The 27506-nt window shown below is 37.0% G+C and overlaps 1 protein-coding gene across 1 annotated transcript in view; it reads right to left on the reverse strand.

Moving 5' to 3' along the window:
- Positions 1 to 21286: 21286 nt before the first annotated feature.
- The window catches only part of CHM (CHM Rab escort protein), a 157081-nt gene continuing 150861 nt past the window's right edge, over positions 21287 to 27506 (reverse strand). The window contains exon 15 of the mRNA XM_001500825.7: positions 21287 to 24735. Within this exon, the coding sequence (XP_001500875.2) occupies positions 24544 to 24735 (192 nt within the window). The 3' untranslated portion in view covers positions 21287 to 24543. The remainder of the gene's footprint in view (positions 24736 to 27506) is intronic.

The raw sequence follows: 27506 nt of genomic DNA on the forward strand, positions 1-27506 counted from the left end.
GATGGCTCTCCATCTTGGCTTTGCTATATCCTGCCAAGGTGCTCCTGCTCTACCACCACATATTTCTGGCCATTCAGAGAGTGAAGGAGACAAAGGGAGAGATGTAAGCTACCCCAACATGCCATCAGGAGAGGCTATATAGGATCATATGGCATGAGCCATAGCTTGGGATCCCACTTCTGGCTCTATTTAGGCCCCTCAATCCTAATCATAAATATACATTGAGTACTCATGATTTTTCACATTCTATGATATTTCACATATTCTATACTCCATTTCTGAGGTAGGCTTACACAGGCAGTCTTCCCAGGTTCTAGTAAAGAAGATCAAAATTTGATTATTTATGAGGCCCACACCACAGCGTGAATTTCATGGTTTTACAACTTACTATTAGACATAGCAAGAAAAAGAAAAAAGAACTAGCCACCATATAGTCTTTTGGTCAAGATTATGACCATGTGGAATTAATAAAAAATATGAATCATGTGTAAAGGAGTATTTTTGGATGGCAACTTCACATAGACTTATTGGGGGCAATCTGATAGATGGATGAGTTCTATTATTAGAAGTGCACTGTACTCCCCAAATAATCTTTAAGTGCAACACACTTTATGCTACAGTTGTACTCCTGCAAAGTAGTGTTCAAACTAGACTTCTGTCCTTTACTTTCACAACCATTTTATAAGTGCTTTATCTTCAATTTGATCTTCATTTGTCAGTGGTTCTACTATACCACACCTACCTCTCCCTACATAGAAGTTAACAGTATGCAGCGCTAATATGTACCACCTGAGAACTCCTACGAACTCCTACTTAAAAGAAGCCTGAATTCTTCAGTAAAGCAAAGAACCACTTTGTAATGCGCACAGTCACCCTTCAAAATATTGTGCTTTATAAATCTAGATCTTCTTATAGAGTGTTCTCTTAAAACAGGATGTGCCTGAAAATGGATTAGCATCTCAAATCTAGCAGTCAAAAATTATTTTCAAAAGATCTGAATGACAAATGATGTTCAAAGTTCAGCTTATCTATCCCTATTCTTTTCAAATCCAGATTTAGAAAATGAATGGCACTTCCCGTAGGCAATTTTTTCCAGTCATAATAAAGATTAATAAAGAGTAGTTTTAAGTTCTGCACAAATCTTTTTGTTGCTATCGCATAAGCTCAACCAACAGAAACCACTTTCTGGTACATTGCCCATTTCTGACTTCAAAATTCTAAGCTCCTTAGGGTATAGAACTTGGGGTGTATCTTATGCTTTGTACACTTATCAACCTGTAAAACTATTTCAAATGTTTGCTTACTATGCTAATAGCTTCCATACCAAACAAAGGTGGATTTCGGCAAAACTTTAAACTGTATTTGAGCTTAAGAGCAAGTATTTTAAGAGTCTTATTCCAGAGCATTATTTGGCAAACATATTTCTAAGACAAATTCAAATCAAAAAAGGTCAATTTCAGATCACTTGCTCCAAAGGCACTAGGTTAAGTACCCTAACTATAATTGACTTCTGTTGTAACCTCAGCTGCTTTTTACAGCACATACTCATTAGATGGGTAATGACTCTCCTATGGTTTTTCTCAGAATATTTTGATAGTGGTATGTGAGAAATCACTGAGATAATTCTCTGCCAAAGTTCTTCTCAAGTGTGATAATATTTGCTTTCTTCCTTGTTTTACTTTCCCTTCTGTGTGGAGCTTTGGACTTGAACATTTTACAACATTTCCTAATTGGTAAAAATTCAAATCTGCACAATACACAAATGCATTCACAAACATACACGCACACATACACACAGAGGCAGTTTTGGAGGTTCTAATAATTAAATTTCCCAGACATATTTATTTAGTTAAAACTTTGTAAGTGTCAGAAATCAATACACATTTCCTGAATATCAAAGGAAATCTGATTATAGGGAGACAGATCAGTCTCAAAAATCCCAAGGGCAGGAATGATACTGGGCCTCAGGAAGGACTGGATCTTGGAATTAGAAAGCTCTCAGAAACCAATTCCAGGTTCACCAGGCAGTCCTGTGTCTCATCACTGCTTCTTTCATTGTAAACTAATTTTGTTCTCCTGGCCACATGGTGGAAAATATGGCTGTCTATAGCAAAAGAGATTTTGTGTTATGGGTCAGCCACTCAGAAAGTCAAACTCTTTAGGCGTCCCAATTTCAAAGTGGGTCAGGGGCCTGTCCCCACCCTAGATCGAAACTATGGTGGCCAGAGGAGGAGGGTTATGCAGGAGAGGCATGGTGATGAGCCAAGTGTTGGTAGGGGCTGGAGATGCCAGGATAAATAGCAGGGTCCCTGCCCTCAACTTGCTCACTGTCTAGAAGAGAGAAATAAAATCAGAAAACGTGGAGTCCAGTGAGATAAGGGCTTTATGAACAGTGCTGTCAGGGGCACAGGGGAAAAAGTAAAAAAAAAAGCGTCTTTACCAAGTAGAGTGGCCAAAGTATTAGCAATTGATGTAACATTAAAGCTGGGCTTTAAAGGCAGAATAGAAGCTTGTCAGGGGAAAAGAGGTATGGCGTTAGCAGAGAGAGGTGAGGGCATTCCACAAAAAGAAAGTATATATGCAATGGGCCAAAGAGTTTGAAGATACTGAGAAGTTCATTGTGACTCAAGAATAGAGTGTGAGGAGGGGAGTTAGGTAGAATGACAGGAAATGAAGCCAAAGAGGAACGTTTTGGTTTTTGGGGGTGTTGTCTCATACATTATGCTAAAGAGTTCAGATTGTATTTAATATGGAAAGGTTTTTAAAGAAAGAAGTGACATGATCAGAGCCTTGTATTTATTTTATTTTATTTTATTAATTGAGGTGACATTGATTTATAACATTATATAAATTTCAGGTGTACATCATTGTATTTTGACTTCTGTATAGACTATACCATGTTATTTACCAAAAGTCTAGTTTCCATCCATCACTGTATACACCTGCCTATTTATCTCTTTCACCCTCCCTACACCTCTATTCCCCTCTGGTAATCACCAATCTGTTCACTGTAACTATGTGTTGTTTTTTTATGTTCCACATGAGTGAAATCATATGCTGTTTGTCTTTCTCAGTTTGACTTATTTCGCTTAACATAATACCATCAAGGTCCATCCATGTTGCCACAAATGGCAAGATCTCACCTTTTTTATGGCCGAGTACTATTCCATTGTGTATATATACCACATCTTCTTTATCCATTTATCCATTGATGGGAACATAGGTTGTTTCCAAATCTTGGCTGTTGTGAATAATGCTGCAATGAACATAGGGGTGCATATGTCTTTTTGAATTAGTGTTTTCATGTTCCTTGGATAAATACTCAGAAGTGTAATAGCTGGATCATATGGTATTTCTAGTTTTAATTTTTTGAGGAATCTCTGCACTGTTTTCCATAGTGGCTGCACAAGTTTACATTCCCACCAGTGGTGTACGAGGCTTCCCTTTTCTCTACATCCTCCCCAACACTTATTATTTCTTGTCTTTTTAGTAATAGTCATTCTGACAGGTGTAAGGTGATATCTCATTGTGGTTTTGATTTGCATTTCTCTAATACTTAGTGATGTTGAACATCTTTTCATGTGTCTGTTGGGTCATCTGTATATCTTTGGAAAACTGTTCAGATTTTCTGCCTCGTTTTCGATTGGGTTATTTGGGGGTTTTTGTTGAATTGTATGGTTTCTTTATATATTTTGGATATTAAGCCCTTAGTGGATATATGATTTACAAATATCTTCTCCCAGCAGGTAGGCTGTATTTTTGTTTTGTTAATAGTTTCCTTTACTATGCAGAAGCATTTTAGTTTGATGCAGTCCCATTTGTTTTTCTCTTTTTTCCCCTTGTCTGAGGAGACATATTCAAAAAGATACTGCTGAGACCAATATCAAAGAGTGTATGGCCTGTGTTTTCTTCTAGGAGTTCTGTGGGTTCCAGTCTTATATTCACGTCTTTCATTCATTTTGAGTTAATTTTTGTTTATGGTTTGAGATAATGGTCTACTTTAATTCTTTTGTAAGTGGCTGTCCAGTTTTCCCAAAACCATTTATTGAAGAGACTTTCCTTTCTCCATTGTATGTTCTTGGCTCCTTTGCTGAAAATTAGCTGTCCATAGATGTGTCGGTTTATTTCTGGGCCCTCAATTCTGTTCCATTGATCTGTGTATCTGTTTTTTTGCCAGTATCATGCTGTTTTGACTACTATAGCTTTGTAATATATTTTGAAATCAGAGAATATGAAACCTCCAGCTTTGTCCTTTTTTCTCAGGAATGCTTTGGCTATTCGAGATGCTTTGTTGTTCCATATACATTTTAGGATTCTTTGTTCAATTTCTGTGAAAAAGTCATTGGGATTCTGATTGGGATTGCATTGAATTTTTAGAGTGCTTTAGGAATTATGGACATTTTAACTATGTTAATTCTTCCAATCTATGAACACACAATATCTTTCCATTTCTTTGCGTCTTCTTTGATTTCTTTCAACGTCTTATAGTTTTCATTGTACAGGTCTTTGACCTCCTTGGTTAAATTTATTACTAGGTATTTTATTCTTTTTGTTGCAATTGTGGATGGAATTGTATTCTTGATTTCTCTTTCTGCCAGATTTTTGTTAGTGTATAGAAAGACAACTGATTTTTATATGTTGTTTGTACCCTGCAACTTTACTGTATTCAGTATTTCTAACAGTTTTTTGGTGGATTTTCTAGGGATTTCTATATATAAAACCATGTCATCCACAAATAGTGATAGTTTTACGTCTTCCTTTCCAATTTGGATCCCTTTCATTTCTTTTTATTGTCTGATTGCTCTGGCTAGGACTACCAACACTATGTTAAATAAAAGTGGTGAAAGTAGGCATCTTTGTCTGGTTCTTGTTCTTAGAGGGATAGTTTTCAGTTCTTCACTATTGAGTATGATGTTAGCTGTGGGTTTGTCATATATGGCCTTTTTTATATTGAGGTGCTTACCTTCTATAACCCATTTTATTGAGAGTTATCATAAATGGAAGCTGAATCTTTTCAAATGTTTTCTCTGCATTTATTGAGATGATCATGTGCTTTTCAATCTTTATTTTGTTAATGTGGTATACCACATTGATTGATTTGTGGATATTGAATCCCTGAAATGCACCCCTGAAATAAATCCCACTTGATTGTGGTGTATAATCCTTTTAATTCATTGTTGTATTTGGTTTGCTAATATTTTGTTGAAGATTTTTGCATCTATGTTCATCAGTGATATTGGCCTGTAATTTTCCTTTTTTGTGTTGTCCTTGTCTGGTTTTGCTATCAGGGTAATTTTGGCCTTGTAAAATGAGTTAGGAAGCATTCTTGCCTCTTCTGTTTTTTAGAAGAGTTTGAGAAATATAACTGTTAAATCTTCTTTGAATGGTAGGTAGAATTCGCCAGAGAGGCCATCTGGTCCTGGACTTTTATTTTTTGGGAGGTTTTTGATTACTGTTTCAATTTCCTTACTAGTCATAGGTCTATTCAGATTCTTTATTTCTTCTTAATTAATTTTTGAGAGGTTGTATGATTCTAAGAATTATCTATTTCTTCTAGGTTATCCAATTGGTTGATGTATAGCTTTTCATACTATTCTGTTAGAGTCCTTTGTATTTCTGTGGTATCTGTTGTAATTTCTCCCTTTTCATTTCTTATTTTATTTTTGTTCTCTTTTCTTTCTTAGTAAGTCTCGCTAAAGGTTTGTCAATTTTGTTTCTTCTCAAAGAACCAGCTCTTAGTTTCATTGATCTTTTCTATTGTCTTTTTAATCTCTATTTCATTTATTTCCACTCTCATTTTCATTATTTCCTTCCTTCTACTGACTCTGGGCTTCATTTATTCTTCTTTTTCTAGTTCTTTTAGGTATAGTGTTAAGTTGTTTATTTGAGCTTTTTCTTATTTGTTGAGGTATTCCTATATTGCTGTAAAGTTCCCTCATAGTACCACTTTTGCTGCATCCCATAGATTTTGCTATGCTGTGATTTCATGTTCATTTGTCTCCAGGTATTTTTTTTTTTATTTCTCCTTTGATTTGTTCATTCATCCAGTATTTGTTCAATAGCATGTTGTTTAGTCTCCACATATTTCTGACTTTTCCAGCTTTCTTCTTGTAGTTGATTTCTAGTTTCATACCATTGTGGTTGCAAAAGATGCTTGATATGATTTCGATCTTCTTAAACTTATTGAGACTTCTTTTGTATCCCAACATATGGTCTATCTTTGAGAAGGTTCCATGTGCATTTGAGAATAATGTGTATTCTTCTACTTTTGGATGGAATGTTCTATATATATCTATGAAGTCCATCACGTCTAGTCTTTCATGTAAGGCCAATGTTTCCTCATTGAATTTGTATCTGGATGATCTATCCATTGATATAAGTGGGGTGTTTAAGTCCCCTACTATTATTGTGTTGCTGTCAGTTTATCTCTTTAAGTCTGTTAATAGTTACTTTATATACTTTCATGCTCCTATGTTAGGTGCATGTATATTAATAAAAGTCATGTTTCTTGATGGATTGTCCCCTTTATCATTATATAATATCCATCTTTGTCTCTTGTTACCTTTTTGGCTTGAAATCTATTTTGTCTGATATAAGTATAGCTACACCCACTTACTTTGGGTTGCCATTTGCTTGGAGTATCATCTTCTACCCCTTCACTCTGAGCCTATATGTGTCTTTATTTTAAGTTATTTTATTGAGGTCATATTGTCTTATACAATTGTGTAAATTTCAGGTGCACCTTATTCTATTTCAGTTTCTGTGTAGACTGCATTTTGTTCACCACCAATAGTCTAGTTTTACCTGTCACCATACATATGTGCCCTTTTACCCCTTTCATCTTCCTTCAACCCCCTTTCCCTCTGGTAACCATCAATCTGTTCTCCTTATCGATGTGTTCATTTATCTTCCACATATGAGTGAAATCATACAGTATTTGTCTTTCTCCATCTGACTTATTTCACTTAGCATAATACCCTCTAAGTACACACACACACACACACACACACATATATATATATATAAGTATATACATATATATATATACCACATCGTCTTTATCCATTCATTCGTTGATGGGCACTTGGGTTGCTTCCAGGTCTTAAGTATTGTAAATAATGCTGCTGGGCCGGCCCAGTGGTGCAGTGGTTAAGTTCACATGTTCTGCTTCTCAGCAGCCCAGGGTTCACCTGTTCGGATCCCGGGTGCGGACGCGACACTGCTTGGCATGCCATGCTGTGGTAGGAATCCCACATATAAAAAAGTAAAGGAAGATGGGCACGGATGTTAGCTCAGGGCCAGTCTTCCCCAGCAAAAAGAGGAGGACTGGCAGTAGTTAGCTCAGGGCTAATCTTCCTCAAAAAAAACAAATAATAATGCTGCTATGTTTGTCTTTAGAGCTGAGATGCGCCTCCTGGAAGCAGTATACTGTTGGGTATTGTATTTTAACCCATCCAAACACTCTGTGTCTTTCAATTGGTGAATTCAGTCCGTTTAGATTTAGGGTGATTATCGATATATGAGGACTTAATACTGCCATTTCATCTTTTGTTTCCTGGTTGCTCTATATTTCCATTGTTTCTTCTTCATTGTGTTCCTGTCTGCCATTTAAATTTGGTGGTTTTCTGTGATGTGTTTCTCAGTTTCCTCTTCTTTTATTTCTCATGTCTCTACTTTAAATACTTGTTTTGTGGTTACCATGAGGTTTGTATAAAATATCTTGTAGACGAGACAGTCTTTTTTCTGCTGATAGCATCTTATCTTCATTTGCCTATGTAGGTTTCATCCTTTTCCTCTTCCCTTTCTAGGTTTTTGTTATCACAAATTATTCCTTTTTGTATGAGTTCATTACCAAATTGAAGTTGTCATAGTTACTTTTAATGCTTCCTTTCCCTTTAGCTTTATGTTATAATTGTTTAATAACCTATTCTGATATAGAATTACAATTTTATGACTCTGTCTATTTATTACTTTGTTTAAAGCTTTGTGTACCTTTGCTTTTTTTCATTTCAGGTAGGAGGGCTCTTTCCAATATTTCTCGTAAGACAGGTCTAGTGGTGGTGAACTCCCTCAGCTTTTGTTTGTCTGGGAAAGCCTTTATTTCTCCTTCACATCTGAAGGATAACTGCTGGATAGAGTATTCTTGGCTAACAGTTATCTTTCAATACTTTGAATATGTCATTCCACTCTCCTCCAGCTTGTAGAGTTTCTGCTAAAAAATCTGCTGACAGCCTAATGGGTGTTCCTTTATAGGTTATTGTTCTTTTCCTCTCTGGCTGCCCTTGATATTTTTTCTATGTCATTGACTTTTGATACTTTTAATATAATGTGCCTTAGAGAAGGTTTTTTTTCCATTGCAATAATTAGGTGTTCTATTAGCTTCATAAACTTGTATATCCAGTTCGTTACCAAGGTTTGGGAAGTTTTCAGCTATTATTTCTTTGAATAAGCTCTCTTCTCCTTTCTCCCTCTCTTCTTTTTATGAGATACCCATTATCTTTATGGTGCATTTCCTAATTGAGTGTAATATTTCTCATAGAGTTGCTCCATTTTTAAAAGAATCTTTGTTCTCTGTCCTCTTCCACCTGAATCATTTATATATTTCTATCTTTGAGCTTACTAATTCCCTCTTCCATATCATCTGTTCTATTTCCAGTGCTTCTGTTTTATTCTTCATCTCATTTATTGTGTTTTTCAGCTCCAGAATTTCTGTTTGGGTCTTTTTTAGACTTTCAGTCTTTCTGGTGAAGTACTCCTTTTGTTCATTAATTTTACTCCTGAGCTCAGGGAACTGTTTCTGAGTTTCCTTGTCACTTACTGAGTTTGTTCATGACAGCTATTTTGAATTTTCTGTCAATTAGATCACAATCTTCTGTGACTTCAAATTTTTTTTTCTGGAGAATTGTCATTTTGTTTTTGTGAAACCATATTACTGTAGTTTTTCATGGTGCTTGATGAGTTGTTCCTCTCCTGGCATATTTGTAGTAGCAAACACCTTTCTTATTTAGGTAAGGCTTTGTTTACTTTCATTTTGAGCTCCTTCTGATTGTAGCTGAGAGCTTGTGCTTTCCACCCTCCACTGCATCTGCTAGAGTTGTTGTCAGTGCCCTCATTGTACTGCGTGTATCTCCAGCATTGTTGGTGCCTTGCTGCTTACAATTTTTTGCAGTCATGGGTGTTACCACCAGTGTCACAGGGCTGGTGATCACCTCTGCTGCTTCTGGTGTCACCTGGCTTGCAGTTTCCCCTATTGCAGTGGGGGAGGGGGAGAAGGAGAAGTCTCCAGGGCCACGGGCATCACTACCATGGAGGGAGTTGTACCTTGGTCACAGGTGCAACCACAGTTCCTAGAGCCTTTGGTTTCAAGCACCAGCATTGTTCCTGGAACCTCAGGTCATGGGTGCCACCACTGCTCGTGGGGTCACTAGGGTCCTGAATGTAGCCCTCAATACTGGGAGTACAGAGGTCAGAGGCACTGCTGCTGAAGGTAGGGTGAGGGGGCTCTGTCACAGGCAGCACTGCCATTCCTGGAGCCTCTAGGCTGAAGTGCCACAGTGGCTCCTGGAGCCTCAGGTTGTGGATGTCACCTTTGAATGCTGGAGGAGGGGCAAGGGCTGAGCCACGAGTGCCACTGTGGTTTCTGGAGCCTCTGGTCTCGGGTGTGAACACAGTTCCTGGAATCTCTGGTTACCAGCACCACTGTGCTATGGGGATACCAGGGTCTTCAATGGAGGCCATGCTGCTGGGAGGGCCAGGGTCGAAGGCACTGCTGTGGGGAGACAGGGAGGGGGCTGGGTCATAGGTAATGCTGTGGTTCCTAGAGCCTCTGGGGGCATGGGCTGCCTTGGTTCCTAGGCCCTCTGTATCAACTACTTCAATTTAAAGAAAACTGTCAGGGCTGGCCTGACCCACAGCTGAGTTGCTAAAGGTCTGTATGCTCTGCTTCAGCAGCCCAGGTTCACAGGTTTGGATCCTGGGTGCAGACCTACTCCATTCATCAGCCATGCTCTGGAGGCATCCCACAAACAAAGTAGAGGAAGATTGGCACAGATGTTAGCTCAGGGCTAATCTTACTCAAGCAAAAAGCAAAGGAGCATTGGCAATGGATGTTAGCTCAGGGTGAATCTTTCTCACATACACACACACGCACACACACACACACACACACAACTGTCCAAATTTCAATTGACTTATTCACTTGTTCCATCAGTAGCTCTAATGGGATAAAAACAACTGGAGTGGTCTCCACTCATTGTGATCACTTTCATGGTGCTGGAGGAGCCCACCTTGCCACTGAGACCTGAAGGAGTGGCCCTGGGTCGGACCCCATGAGGAAGCCTCATCCACCAAGCACAGTGTAGTCTCCAGGTCGGTTCAAGAACCCACAGTACCCCCACAACTTCCAGCAGATGGTGTGGGACCAGAAACTCAGCTCCTGCTTCCCACTAGCTGTAGCATGTGGAATCTTTGACCTAATACTATCACAAATGCACTGACAAAATAAGATTAGTTCATCAAACACCATGAGAAACTACAGCAACAATTCAGACCAGAATGAAAATGACAATTCTCCAGAAACCAAACTTGAAGGCACAGAAATTTACAGTCTAAATGATGGAGAATTCAAAATAATTATCATAAAGAAACTCAACAAGTTACAAGAAAACCCAGAAAGACAGTTCAATGAGCTCAGGAATAAAATTAATGAGAAGGAGGAATACTTCACCAAAGAGATTGAAACTATAAAAAAAAAAAACAAGCAGAAATTTTGGATAAGAAGAACACAATGAAATAAAAAATAATCTAGAATAGTTAAAAAACTGAGCTGATTCTATGGAGGAAAGAATTAGTGAGTTAGAGGATAGAAATATAGAAATGCTAACAGGTGGAGGGGGAGAGAGACCTAAGATTTTTAAAAAATGAAGGAATTCTTCAAGAAATATCTGACTTAATTAGGAAAAGCAACATGAGGATTATAGGTATTTGGAGGTAGAAGGGAGGGAGAAAGGAGCAGAGAGCTTGTTCAAAGAAATAATAGCTGAGAAATTCCTAAACCTGGGGAAGGAACCAGATTTACAACTACAGGAAACCAATAAAACTCCTAATTAAATCAATGCAAAAAGACATTCTCCAAGGCATATAATATTAAAACTGGCAAATGTTGATGACAAAGATAAAATAGTAAGGGCAGCAAGGCAGAAGAAAATAACCTACAAAGGAACCCCTATCAGACTTTCAGTGGCTTTCTCAACAGAAACCTTATAGGCTAGGGGAGAATGGAATGATATATTTAAAATACTGAAAGACAAAAACTTTCAGCCAAGAATACTCTACCCAGCCAAACTTTCCTTCAGATACAATGGGGAAAAAAAAGCTTTCCCAGATAAACAAAAGCTGAGGGATTTCATTGCCACTAGACCTCCCTTACAAGAAATGATAAAGGAAGACCTCATAATTGAAACAAAAAGGCAAAGGTTAAAAAAGCTTTGAGCAAGGAGACAAATAGACAAAATCAGAAAATTGCAGATCTCTATTAGAGCAGGGAAGCAAGTCCTCAATTATAACTTAAAAGATAAGGGGAAGGAAAGCATCAAAGTAATTATAAACACTTCAACTTAGTCACAAACTCACAACACAAAACACAATAACTTGTGACAACAATAACTCAGAAGGGGAAGAGGAGAGGGATGGAACCTGGTTAGGCTAATGGAGATAAGTGGCTATGAGAAAATGGACTATTTAATCTATGAGATCTTTTATACAAACCTTGTGGTAACTGCTAAATAAAAAATCAGAGCAGAGCCACAATTCAGAACAGAGAGAAAAGTGAAAAAACCTCCTCGGAAAACCACCAAAATGAAATGGCATTCATAACTACACAGGAAGAGAAAAAATGGAAATGTAGAACAAACAGAAAACAAGAGATAAAATGGCAGTATCAATCCCTTATATATCAATAATCACTCTAAATGTAAATGGATTGAATTGTCCAATAAAAAGACACAGAGTAGCTGGATGGATTAAAAAACAAGACCCAACAATATGCTGCCTCCAGGAAACACATCTCAGCTCTAAAGAAAAACATAGGCTCAGAGTGAAAGGATTGAAGAGGATACTCCAAGCTAATGGCAAATAAAAGAAACCAGGTGTTGCCATACTTATATCAGACAAAGCAGACTTCAAGTTAAAAAAGGCAATGAGACACAGAGAGTAGCATTATATAATGATAAAAGGGACATTCTGCCAAGAGGACATAACACTTATTAATATATATGCATCTAACACAGGAGCACCAAATTGCATAAAACAACTATTAACAGACCTAAAGTGAGAAATTAACAGCAACACAATAATAATAGGGGAGCTCAACACCCCACTTCCATCAATGGACAGATAATCCAGAAAGAAAGTCAACAGGGAAATAGTGGCTTTAAATGAAACACTTGATCAGATGGACAATAGATATATAGAGAGAGCATTCCATCCAAAAACAACAGAATACACATTCTTCTCAAGTGCACATGGATCATTCTCAAAAATAGATCATATGTTGAGGAACAAGGTAAGCCTTAAAAAATTTAATAAATCATTAAAAAATTGAAATCATATCATTCATCTTTTCTGACCATGATGCTATGAAATTAGAAGTCAACTACAAGAAAAAAACTTGGAAAGTCAGAAATATGTGGAGACTAAACAACATGCTACTGAACAACCATTGGATCAATGAAGAAATCAAAGGAGAAATTAAAAAATGCCTGGAGACAAATGAAAATAAAAATACAACATACCACCTATTATGGGATGCAACAAAACTGGTCATAAGAGGGAAATTCATAGCAATACAGGCCCACTCAACAAGAAAAATATCAAGGAAGTTATCTTAAACTGCACCTAACAGAAGTAGAAAAAGAAGAACAAACAAAGCCCAAAGTAAGCAGAAGGAGGGAAATAATAAAAATCAGAGCAGAATTAAATGAAATAGAGACTAAAAACAATAGAAAGGATTACTGAAACTAAGTGCTGGTTCTTTGGGAAGATAAACAAAATTGACAAACCCTTAGCCAGACTCAACAAGAAAGAGAGAGAGAAGGCTCAAATAAATAAAATTAGAAATAAAATTAGAAAGAAGAGAAATTACAATAGACACCACAGAAACACAAAGGGTTATAAGAGAATACTATGAAAAAGTATATGCTCACAAATTGGATAACCTAGATGAAATGGATAAATTCTTAGAATCATACAACCTCCCAAAACTGAATGAAGAAGAAATAGAAAATCTGAATAGACTAATCACAAGTAAAGAGATTGAATCAGTAAGCAAAAACCTCACAAAAACCAAAAGTCCAGGACCAGATGGCTTCTCTGGAGAATTCTACCAAACATTCAAAGACTTAATACTTATCCTTCTCAAACTATTCCAAAACCTGAAGAAGATGGAATGCTTCCTGACTCATTCTATGAGGCCAATATTACCCTGATACCAAAAGCAGACAAGGACAGCACAAAAAGGAAAATCATAGGCCAATATTGCTGATGAGCATGATGCCAAACTCCTCAACAAAATATTGCCAAACTGAGTACAGCAATACATTAAAAGGATCATACACCATGATCAACTGAGATTTATTCCAGGTATGCAGGGATGATTCAGTATCCACAAATCAATGATACACCACATTAACAAAATGAGGCATAAGAATCACATGATCATCTTAAGAAATGCAGAGAAAGCATTTGACAAGATCCAACATCCATTTATGATAAAATCTCTGAATAAAATGTGTATAGAAGGAAAGTACCTCAACATAATAAAGGCCATATATGACAAACCCACAGCCAACATCATAATCAATGGGGAAAAATTGAAAACCATCCCTCTGAGAACAGGAACAAGACAAGTGTGCCCACTCTCATCATTCCTAGTCAACATAGTAATGGAGGTGTTGGCCAGATCAATTAGACAAGAAAAAGAAACAAAAGGAATCCAAATTGGAAAGGAAGAAGTGAAACTCTGTTTGCAGATTACATGATTCTATATGTAGAAAACCCTAAAGAATCCATCAGAAAACTATTAGAAATAATCAACAACTACAGCAAAGTGGGAGGGTACAAAATCAATGTGCAAAAATCAGTTGCATTTCTACACACTAACAAGGAACTGGCAGAAAGAGAAGTCAAGGATACAGTCCCATTTACAAACGCAACGAAAAGAATAAAATATCTAGGAATAAACTTAACCAGAGAGGTAGAGACCTATAAACTGAAAACTACAAGACCTTATTGAAATAAATTGAAGAAGACATAAAGAAACGGAAAGATATTCCGTGCTCATGGGTGGGAAGAATAAACATAGTTAAAAAGTCCATATTACCTAAAGCAACTACAGTTTCAATGCAATCCCAATCAGAATCTCAATAACATTCTTCACAGAAATAGAACAAAGAGTCCTAAAATTTATATGGAACAAAAAAGACCTCAATTAGCCAAAGGAATCCTGAGAAAAAAGAAGAAAGCTGGAGGCATCGCAATACCTGATTACAAAATATACTACAAAGCTATAGTAATCAAAAAAGCATGGTACTGGCACAAAAACAGACACACAGATCAGTGGAACAGAATTTACAGCCCAGAAATAAAACCACACATCTATGGACAGTTACTCTTTGACAAAGGAGCCAAGAACATGTCATGGACAAAGGAAAGTCTCCTCAATAAATGGTGTTGGGAAAACTGGGCAGCCACACACAAAAGAATGAAAGTAGAGCATTGTCTTGCACCATACACAAAAATTAATTCAAAATGGATTAAAGTCTTTAATGTAAGACCTGAAACCATAAAAATCCTAGAAGAAAATAATAGGCAGCACATTATTTGACATTGGTCCTAGCAGCATCTTTTTGAACATCATGTCTACTCAGGCAAGGAAAACAAAAGAAAAAATTACAAATGGGACTAGATCAGACTAAAAAGCTTCTGCAAGGCAAGGGGAAACCAGGAACAAAATGAAGACAACCCACCAACTTGGAGAAAGTATTTGCAAATCATATATCTGACAAGGGGATAATTTCCAAAATATATAAAGAACTCATACAATCCAACAACAAAAAAACGAACAACCAGATCAAAAAATGGGCAGAGGATATGAACAGACATTTTTCCAGAGAAGATATACAGATGGCCAACAGACACATGAAACATTGTTCAACCTCACTAATTATTAGGGAAATGCTATTCAAAACTACACTAAGATATCACCTTATACCAGTCTGAAGGGCTATAATTACCAAGACAAAAAATAACAAATGTTGGAGAGGATGTGGCGAAAAGGGAACTCGCATGCACTGCTGGTGGGAATGCAAACTGGTGCAGCCACTATGGAAAAGAGTATGGATATTTCTCCGAAAATTAAAAATAGAAATACCATACAATCCAGCTATCCCACTACTGGTTATTTATCTAAAGAACTTGAAATCAATGATCGAAAGAGATTTACACACCCCTATATTCACTGCAGCAGCATTATTCACAATAGCCAAGACCTGGAAGCAAGCCAAGTGCCCTTCTACAGATGAATGGATAAAGAAGATGTGATGGATATATACAACGGAATACTACTCAGCCATAAAAAAGACAAAATTGTCCCATTTGCAACAACATGGATGGTCCTTGAGGGTATGATGCTGAGGGAAAAAAGCCAGACAGAGAAAGACAAATACTTCATGATTTCACTCATATGTGGAAGATAAACAAATATATAGATAAAGAGAACAAATTAGTAGTCATCAGAGGGGAAGGGGGCTGGGGGTGGGTGAAAGGGGTAAAGGGGAACATAAGTACAGTGACAAAAATTAGACTTCTAGTGGTGAGTAAAATGATGTCTATTCAGAAATTGATAAATACTAATGTATATCTGAAATTACATGATAAGTCATTATGATCTCAATAAAATTATTGCAAAAAAGAATAATAGGAGATCTACTGTCCTATCAACAACAATTCTTGAGAGTAACAGTTGATAACAGTTGAACTGTATTTTTATTATAGGGAAAAGTTTGAATTTTTGATGTGGATAATTGGGGCATGTTTATTGTACAATATATATTTTCAGCTTAGTTTCTTAAAAAGTATGACCATATTCAACAGATTCCCATAGAGTAGTGGTCACAAGCCCAAATGTCTACAGTCACCGGACAGGTTTCACGTTGGAAATTACTATCAGTCTCCATGTTGTAATATCTAAAAAAACGCCTAGAGAGAAATACTTTAGAGGTTAAAAGTCATTAAAATTTTACTGTCGGTATTTGTCTAGTGAACAAAGTACATAACAAAGTAGATTATCTAAGTTGCAAGAATATCAATTTACCCACTCCATGGGACTCAATAATGCTATTTTCAGTTAAAGAAAGATAGAAATAGAGATAGAGACTGAGATAGAGACAGAGATGAGAGAGACAAAGAGAGAGAGAGGCACTCTGTAAACATGTTTATTTTTCCTGTACTTGCCCTTGTGCCAAAGAAGTTGCTCAGCAAAGCTCTGTCTCTCTGACCCTAGATAGACGAAAGGCAATACATGCAAATGTAATTTTTATAGCCCATGGTTTCAGAACATTCTAGAACAAAATATATAGGAGAGGACTGAATCCTGTAAGTCCTCTTTCTTTTTCCTTTTTTTTTTTAAAAAGATTTTATTTTTTCCTTTTTCTCCCCAAAGCCCCCCAGTGCATAGTTGTATATTCTTCGTTGTGGGTCCTTCTAGTTGTGGCATGAGGGACGCTGCCTCAGCGTCGTTTGATGAGCAGTGCCACGTCCACGCCCAGGATTCGAACCAACGAAACACTGGGCCGGCTGCAGTGGAGCGTGCGAACTTAACCACTCGGCCACGGGGCCAGCCCCCTCTTTCTTAGAAATAAGGGAGAGTAATCCTGTTGTAAAGTAAGATACTATCTATAGGTTATTATTATTACTAATCAACGGGCTTTTATCTGTCCTTTAAAAAATTTGCTATGAAAAATTTTAAACACAAGCAAAAATACAGAATAGACACAAACTCCCATATAGATAACCCAGATTCAAATGTTGTTAACGTTTTATTTGCTTCATCTATTATTAAAAACCTATAACAGACAGTGCCTCTAAAAGAATTAACACGATCACACCCAGCAGTTAAAATGAATCCCTTAATATCGAGTAACACCCAAGCAATGCTCAATCCTCCCCGATTGCCTCAAAATGGTTCATTTTTTGCTCCTTTCAAAACACATTTTGTTTGGTCAAAACAAGGTCAGCATGTTGCTTTTGGTTGATCTGTCTCTAAAGTCTCCTTTACTCTGTAACAGTGCTCCTTCTCTTTTTTTCTATGCCAGTTAATTGTTGATAAAATCAGGTAATTTGTGCTGTAGAATTTTATACATTGTATCTTTGTGGTGTCATTTAACGAGTTCTTCTATCCCCCTAGGGTCTATAATTGGTAGTTAGATCTAGAGGCTTGATTATACTCAGGTTGAATTTGTTTTTTATTTTTATTTTGGCAAGAATTCTTCCCAGTTAGTGCTGTATACTTCCTGTTACAACACATCAGGAGGCTTATAACATCTTATTTTTTACTCCTAGTGATTTTAAAATTTATCAGTAGATTCAGGTGATGTCTGCATCAACCTTTCAACTAAAGGTTTTAGCAGCCATTGATAATCACTGCCTAGGTCCATTACCATACTGAGTTTACAAAATGGTTAGTTTTCTAATTCTATCATTCCTCATGCATTCAATTGTGATCCCTTTATGAGGACTTTCCTTCAAGAACTATTTGAATACCTTGACATACATTTTTACAGGAAAGGTACTTGCCTTATCTTCATTATTTTCTAGAATAAAGGGTTGGTGCTAAAGCAATCTTCATGGTTCATCAACGAAGTTTGTTTGATACTTTGAAGTGTCATTATAAACACTTGATTCTTAAATGGCCTCATCTATGACTAATGGGAGTCTCTTTGAGTTGGTTATTATGTCCTTTTGATGTGACAGTGGTAGACTTCACCAGCTTCCTATCTAGAAAATATGTAATTTTTAGAATGAGAAAAATTCATCTTAAGTTTATATTGATATTTATAACCCTAATTAAAGATCACAGGGTTTTTACTTTGCTTGCATATTATCTTTTTTTATTCTGAATATACTGGTTACTAATCACATCAACATAATTATTATTTTATCTATCTATACGAATATTGCCACTATCACCAAACTTTATTTAAAATAAAGTTTAAATTTCTTTGTGTTGTGTACTCCACCTCCACTGCTTAGAATGTATGCTTAAACACTGTGCTTTAAAATCACCTAAAATATTTCTTCTCTGAGCCAGTCCTGATGGCCTAGCAGTTAATGTTTGGCGCATTCTGCTTTGGTGGCCCAGGTTTGGTTGCCGGGTGCAGAACTATGCCACTCGTTTGTCAGTAGCCATGCTGTAGCGGTGGCTCACATACAAGAATCAGCAGAACTTATAACTATACACAACCATGTCCTGGGGCTTTGGTGGGGGGTAAGGAAGAAAAAAGGAGGAAGATTTGCAACAGATGTTCGCTTAGGGCAAATCTTCCCCTGCAAAAAAAATAAATAAAAATCTACTCCCTAAAAAGAAAGTTTGATCTCCCTGTGGAAATTAATCTCTGGCTTAACACTTTCCTCTAGAAAACAGGGATGAAAACAATTGTAAAAAACAATAGAAAAAATAATGCTTCTCCATACAGTTATGCCAGCAACTCAATATATGGTTATGTTCAATGGTTTACGTTTGTTTTCAGTTTAAGGATTGCTTTTGGTTTCAAGTCAAAACCATAAAACAAGGAACATTCCAAGATGTCCAGCTTCCATCCCTGTGCTGTCTCTTGCCTTTCCCAAAAGGTAACCATTTATATCTGTATGTTTTGAATACCCCTCCCCTTCTTACACAAAATGCAGATATTATATATACACTTTTGGGTATAGAGTGCTTGTGTCACTTAATGTCTTGGAACTCACACTGGAGCAGTGTATGCTTTCCCAATTCCATTTAACAACCGCATAGTCTTCCACTGTAATGGATGTATCATAATTTATCTAGCTAGTCACCTATTATATGTCACATCTTAATTGCACTTTATAAAACCATTAATATATTCCAACATCTGAAGTCACTATTTTTGGTGGTCTCATCACATATAAATTTGGTTTGGGACTATTAAACAGATTTTTTTCATAAGATACATGAATACTTGCTATAAAAATTCTAAAAAAAAATTACATAGAAGTTAAAGCATCCTTTTACTCTCCCCCCCGTGAATCCCAATCTCTCTTCCCAGCATAACCACTGTTATCAGTTTAGTATGTACACTCTTCAAACTTTTCCTGTAATATGTATGTGTATATACACACACACACTTGCAATACATATAGGGTTTTGATTTTTACATAAACAAGTTAATATATTCTGTGAATTGATTTTTAAGTATGTTGGAGATCTATTACACATAGATGTACCTCATTCTTTTTAGCAGCTGCATAGTATTCTATACTACAGAACGCATGTATTAACTATTTAAGCCAGTCTCCTCTTAATGAACATTTATCTCCAAAATTTAAAAAAAAATGCTATAGTGAGCAATCATGTATTTTTGTGTACATGTACAAAACTTTCTGTAAGATAGATTTTTAGAAGTGCAACTGCTTGGTCAAAGGGTATGTGTATTTAAAACTTAGATAGGCACTGCCCAATTACTGGTCAAAGAGGGTATAGCTAATTTACACTTGTAGACATAATGTACAAGAGTGCCTTTTCCCTACACCCTCACCACTCTGGATATTATTGATCCTTTGGATTCTTCCAACTTGATAAGCAAAATAAATCTCCTGGTTTGGTCTGCATTTCCTTGATTACTATGAGACTGGGGTATTACATAGCTTTAAAATGTTCAATATTTCCAGAACTTATAGGCTAGGACTGGCACATTAAAATGTGACTTCGATTAAATTCTGGGCAAAATTATTTAATTCTTTCAAAAATAAGAATAAAAAACTATGTTGGTAATATGAAACAGAGTAATAGTATCTAACACCTTAGAAATGGGAATGGAAAATTAAGAGCTAGTATTTCATCTTTTCAAGCTCTACAAACAAATCCTCTGCTGAATTAGTACAGTCTTGCTAATTTTTTCCACATGTGAAAATCCTGAATAGAGTAATTCATTAATGCTTCTAGATCAGCAAGTGTCCATTTCTAAAGAATAGCTTTTAGGGGTCAACTGTCTCATTGATAGGAAGAGGATTTACACATGCAAGTCCTATTAACATGAATAGGAGTTACCAGCATAAATCCCCCTTCAGTGATAGGTGAAAAGACCCTACAGTCTACGAGGATTCAAGTTCTAATGATTACCTGTCAAATGGTCCTAACAGTCATCATCACCAGAAAAAGCAGACGTGGCAATTTGTATAGAAGGGCATCTCATTGCAGCTCCACAGCTAAACTGCATTGATGGAAAGAAAAGTGGCCTTCAAAATGTGACCTGGGATGCTAAGTGTTAAACCACTTAACTGGTGTTTTACGAAAGCCTTCATTAAAGAGGAGAAATCAAACACATCAAAGTACTTGTTTGAAAAAAAAGTGTGAATACTGTATGAGCTCCAAGGTGCTTGAAGGATAATACCGCTACTTGTTTAAAAATTCAATTAACCTTATCTTTCTTAAACTTGATTTATTAATAATCGCATGGATAAATTGCCAGTTTTGAAAGAGTCCTGTTATCTTTTGAATGCATCCTGTCTGAGAAGCTTTAGAAACTACTTGGAATTGACAGAAAACGTCACTCTGCTTTAATTATTTGATTCAAGAACAAATCATAGTTCAACGAATGATGTCTGCATAAAAAGAACATCAGTAGTCTCTTGTCTGTTGCAAGTAAGCAGTTGGGGACCCAACTACCACAGAGAAAAACATTTCAAGTTTTCATTCGCCAAGTAAATATGAAAAACATTTCAGATTCTCATACACTAAGTGAGATGTGAAAACAGTCTGTAGGCAATCAATGTACTGCAAAGCCATAGCCCACGCCTCACAGCACTGATTTCAAACAGAATGAGGTCTGATGCTGGCATCTGCAACAGTTCGCTAAGTAAATCATATTCGTGTATCATTTGATTGCCTTTCTTACAAACCTCTCACAGTTGACAGATGCCTAGAAACAAAACCAAGTATACAGCTGGACAATTAACTAAGTACTTAAATGACAGACTGATATCAACAAATAAATCAGTTCCAAGGCAATCTTTATTTTCTTGGCACATATATAAGATTTTAATATTAAGAAAATAGGACATCACACCTGAAAGGCACTGAAAACAGACTTTATTTCCTCTGAAAAAATTGCCGTTACAGTGTGCAAATTATAAATCATGTATTCATGCTTTTTGAAATGCATATAAGAAAATTAACCAAGAGCAGAAGAGAAATTATTTGATACCAATAGCAGTAAATAACTTATTTGTATGAAAATTGTTTAATTCCTGCTTTAAAGGATCACTACTATTTAGCAATCAAATTTCAACAAATTTTTTTGAAGTCTTAAGGACTTTAGACAAAGGGCTGCCTTCTTGGGAACGACAGATGTAACAGAAGTTAATCATTAGCATGGCCATTATTTTAGACAAAAGGCTGCCAATCTCAGAAACTACCGTTCTAGAAGTTAACCGTTAACATGCTATTTTACTATGGGCAACTAAACATCATAGGAGATAGGGAAAAATTATAACTCAGCTTTCCTATAAAAATATATATGTTTATAATATATATATATATGTTTTCCTGGGCAGGCATACCAACTAGACAAAAATACAGTATCAACATAGGGTTAGTAATTGGTTTTCATATTGATCTCTAAACTCAATGGCATTATCATTTTTGGTTAATAAGAAGCATGCATAACTAAACATTTTAAACACACGAATCAAAATTCTTTGATAATAGCAATTTCCAAAATTTTAAATTAGCTACTGAAATTTCTGCATCACCTACAACGTATTATTTTTATTCATATGACTTCAGGCTTACAGTTTTACAAAACAAAAAGTTTTTTTTTTCGTCTTAAAACTATGAAAACAAATTATTTATTTGCAGTAATTAAGATAGCTAGAAAGAAAGCTCTTAGAATAATTTCTATTACATTCTGAGGCAACAGGAAATATCTAAAGTTCTCTAACACAATGTTTTTAACAGTTGTATCTTAATTATCACTAACCATATTGAGGAGCTTTTAAACGTTTCAACAGTATTTAATAAATAACCTGGAAGAGAGATTCTGGTGCTAGCTAACGGATGAAATAGGGTACAATATGGGTTGGGCCATGAGACCACAGAATATCCCCTTCATTGTTCTACACAGAGATAGCTGCAGTAAAGCTGTCAGAACTTTTCTAGCTATTCTGGGCCTACCCTGATTAGCTGTTTACACAAATGTGCATGCTGCATTCAGAGAGGCCTTAATTCTAAGACTATAACAAAATATAATATCTTAATTTGTGCAACTTAATTGCAATTGTATTCAGACTCAATACTCTCATATAGTGGAACCTTTTATATTGCTGGTATTGAGGGGCAGGGCCAATAGCCGGTGCTTATAGGCATGTATTGTGCATTTAGTGCATGCCACAGTTGGGTTTTAGGAAACATGATTTGACTTAAGCAAGGTCTGAATTCATATATCAAAGTAGGTTTTAATGTGATTTACTGTCCCTGATTTGTATAACATTATAAAAGGGGAAGAGAGGGAAAGGGGACGAAAGAGACAGGAGAGGGGCTGTACAATGGGCAGAGGGGTTAGGAATAGCCTGAGAGGCTGGGGAGGTTTTCCTTTCATCTGGATTGAGCTATATCTGCAGGGGTCTGGAAAGGTGAGGCAAAAGCTACATTCCTTGGTTCTTTCCATTTCCCATGAGTCTGTGAGCCAACAGAGCTAGCTTCCTTTAAGATCTGCGCAGAAATCTGGAGAGGTCAGAGCTGCGCTGCAGCTACAGCGTGGAAGAGCTATGTGCTTCCATGGTAGCCATGGCTCCTTGATCAGCGATATAGGCCAGACTGCACGGCAATAAACTTTTCATGTATTTATTTATTGAAGTAAGTTATTAAGTCCAAACTATTGCTCAAAAAAAGTAAACCATCAGAGCTTGGCATTTGGAAAAATTTTAATATAGGCACTGTCACTGTAACTAGATTTGCTGCCTATGTACAGCCTGAACATTTTTATGTTAAGTGCATATGAGGGCTTACCAGTTGTCATACTCTATCAGAGTCCTTGATGGTTTCAGGTTTACCTACCAGAAAAGGAATATGAAGAACTTAGAGAGTGTTTTCCTTATTAAGATTCAAAACCACAATTCTACATTTTACTATGCTTACTAATGTATAAGACTATAAAATACTAATTTAGGAAATAGATTTTTATTTTAAAAGCTTAATACAATAAAAACACTCATCTATTGTGTTGGGGGAGTTGACAGCAAACAAGTATTTGCTGCAGGAGATTTCTGAAATTCACTTCCAAGTTAAGGGGAAAATTCTGAAACAACTTTTCTTCCAGAAAAACCATTCTAAAGATGGCACTGCATTTATCTTCAAAATCATTTGCACAGTAGACAGAGTATTACTATTTCCACCTTACATATGGAGGAACCAAGGCCCAGAAATTAAACAATTTGCCTAATATCAGTAGCACAGCTAGGACTAAATTAGGTCCATAGTCGATTAGGCTAGTGCTCCAGTTTCTTGACTAGACAGAATTTCCAAATACTGATAAGCCTATCCAAGTCTTTCCTTCCATTTCTTCAGTACTGAGCTCTCCTAGTGTGTAAATGATTCACATACAAATATCACTGCTAACATTAAAAAAACACTGAGTAGTGGACTTACGATTTGTTTGTAAAAATGTCTACTTTAATATTAGAATTTTCAATACTTCTCAAGATAGAAAACAAAACAAACCTCTATTCCAAACATAGGCTCCTGCCTGGATCACGATAGTTTAATTTTTCTCAACTATACTTAATATGCTTTTGTCATTTGTGTCATGATACTCATACCCACAAAGACAATATAATTCAAATAACCAGAGGAAATATATGAGCTGATTCTGAAGATGTGGCTTTCAAACAAAGATCCAAAGTGGCAAGCAAAAGCTGTCCTAATACCACAGAATTATTAACGATGCATAGGATCACTTTCATATCCATAGCTATATTCTTGGGAATCAATCCATTTATAATTTTTATCTGCTAATTCCACAGGTTTGGTATCTTAAAGCAAGCAAGTCAATGTGCTTTACAAGTGTTCTGTGTTCTTGGAATGTCCTCTTCAAGGAAAACCCCCTTTTGTATTTCTATGACCTGTTTCTCTTGGTAATTCTGCATGTCAACTGGCTGCTGCTTTCTAACATTTTTCAAACAGTACTTCCATCAAGAAGACTCTGAGGCCAGAAGGAATTTCCAAAGTGGGGTATCCAGTTTGGTGCATATCCATTATTCAGAGGGCTCCTCTGGGTTTCCCAGGTTTGCACTTTCCCTGGGAGTCTCTGAATTGGCCTCTGGTATGGCACTGGATTCTGAAGCCTCTGGTTGCACACTGTCTCCATCAAGGATAATGTCTTCAGGATTTGGTGGTGGTGGACAGAAGTCTTCATTGGGGCAGATTTGGTGGAAAAGGGTTTCAGCCTGGTCAGAGAAGAAAGGACACGATAGTTTTTGGACATCAGTGTAAAATGTACGTGGCTTTCTGGCAGTATTAAAAAGAATAAACTATCAACTCAAAAATTTCTTTAAGTTATATAACCTTACCCAGTATATAAGACCTTCTAAAAATCTGCTTTCAGAATTCCCTGAGTTTTTTCCTTCTAATTCTTTACACACCTTCAGGTCCATCCTTCAAGTATATCAGTACTTGATTAGAGTCTTTATCAAATGTTCAGATAGTTGAGAATTTAAGGACATTCATTCTACATGTCAATAGAAATACAATTTCCCTTAATAGTCTTTCTGTACAATTTGGCATATAATAATTTTAACAAGTCATTGTTCAAATCAAGAAAATTCTTCATTTTTGCTCAACTATTTGTTCTTCTAGTATAATTTTTTTCCCCCTGGGCTTTAAGAAGTATAGCACAGTGTTCAAGATCACGGACTCTGAGTAGACAGCCATGCGCAAATGCTGGCTCTGTCACTTAACAGCAATACGATTTGGGGAATGCTTACTCAACTTCCGAGCCTTGCTTTCCTTGTCTATAAAATGGCAGAGAGTAAGCCTCTATATATGGCAGCTGTTATCATTGTTATTAATAATAACATAAGTTAAAATGTCAAGATTTAAGTGAGTGTAGTCTGACAGAGTAAGAGAATAAGAAAGTAAATGTGACCTTCATTAACAACAACAAATGCACATACACACAAGAAAGTAAATGTGGCAATTAGCACTGTTATTCTATTCTAAACATATTACTGCTTTTATTGAGATGAATACAGCTCATTGTTAGATAAGGGTCCCTGCCATGCTAAGGAGCTTACACTCTTATTGGTAAATGAAAGTCATTACAGGGTTTTAAGATACAGGTTTGTTTTAAAGGCTATAATGATTTCTGTACCACTTCAACCCTTCTTCCTGACATACACACAAGGTCATCCTCTAGGCCTGGAGCTGACAACTACGGCCCACAGGCCAAATCCAGCCTGCCGCGTGTTATTGTAAATAAAGTTTTATTGGAACACAGTCATGTTCATTCATCTATCTATTGTCTATGGCTGCTTTTGCCCTGCAATGGCAGAGTTGAATAGGTGCAACAGAGACCACGTGGGCTGCAAAATTTAAACGATTTACCATTTGGCCATCTACGGTTGGTAGACTGCTGCATCAGGTGATTAAAACTGATATTCTTTGGGAGTGGGTGGAGGGGTAGTAAACAAACTTTTGAGCTTTGATGTGCAGTCAAAAGAAGGGACAGGGAGAGAAAAACAGCTTTTTTCCCCTCTTGAGTACAGGCCAAGGGTGCATTTTTGGACATGCCATTTTATTATGGATATTTTGAAATTAAATATTTGAGACGCTTGCTTTGCTTTCCACCTTGGGAACTCACCGCATGTCGTTGCTGGAGACATAGCCTTAGAAGCAGGACTGAGGTCAGACGGAGCCTCTACCTCATGCTTCATGTCCTCTAATGGTCTTTTTTGTCTTTTATCTCCATCTTGTTTGTCTGTAGAAGTTCTCCCTCCCCTTCACTCTCTGCTTGCGTTCAATCACCAAATCCCATCAATTTTATCTCCTAGTTCTTGCCTCCATCTGGTCCTTTCCTACAGACACAGCCCAGGCACGCACAATCTTTCCCCCAGGCAACTGCAACGTCTCAGAACTGGACTGGCCACCTTGCCTCAAGGGCTCCCTATGTAATCCATCTCCATGCTGCCCAGAGAGCCATCTACGGAAAATGAAATTCTGTTTATGCCACTTTCTGGCTTAAAACTCTGCAATGACTCCCCACTCCCAACAGGATAAAAATCCAAGATCCCCACTATGACATCCAAAACCCAGCAGGCCTACCCTCTCCGGTCTTACCATCTTGTCCTTCATTCCATCTCCACCTCTCAAACTTCCTGCTTCACTAATACTTGTTTATTTGTACTTTCTTCAACACACCATGATGTTGACATCCTGGACTGCTGCAGATGCTATAGCGCCTAGAATGTTTCCATTTCGATGAGGAACCACTACTCATCTTTTATATGCCTCTTGTAAGGTTCTCTGACTCCTGGGTAGAGCTCAGGATTCCTCTGTATTACTTCTGGACTTTGGCTATTATTCTGTTATCGCGTCTACTGCCCTGCACTGTCATTGGTTCACATGTTCTTCTCCTCTACCAGACAGCGCTCCTCCAGGGATGATCGCAACTGGGTTTTAGTCAATTCTGGATCTTAGTGCTTGGCGTGCAGTAGAATCTCAATATATATATTTTTAATGAATGGGAGAACTTTAAAAACTGTATATTATACAAATGTTGAATATAAATATAATAATAATAACTATTATCGTCAATACTAGTACTTTTACTTCAGTTCCTCTGTGTCTCACCCCTTGTCTCCCTTTTGCCACCTCCCTGTAGATTTGCCCCTGAACCCCAGTCCCTGTGATTGGATCCCACTTGATCTGTTTCCATATATCCCTGTCACGAACAACGTCTCCTGAGACTGCCACCCAAGTGCAGGCTGCTGCACTACCCTTATTCGTGCTCCACCTGCTTGTGGAACTCCCGCCTTCAGCCCGTCTGGCACTGGCCCTCGCTGACGTCAATTTCCTACAGTCAGCCTCCAGCTCTGCCCAAGTCTCTCCTCTCTCTAACTGCTGGAACCTTTTGGGGACAACTGCCATGTTCCAGAAGGTTGACCTAAGGCTCCTTGATCGGCTGCATTTCATTTGTCAACTCAGCCCCAGTTCTGAGAAT

This window comes from Equus caballus, chromosome X, assembly GCF_041296265.1.
Source record: "Equus caballus isolate H_3958 breed thoroughbred chromosome X, TB-T2T, whole genome shotgun sequence".
NCBI classification, from domain to species: Eukaryota; Metazoa; Chordata; class Mammalia; order Perissodactyla; family Equidae; genus Equus; species Equus caballus.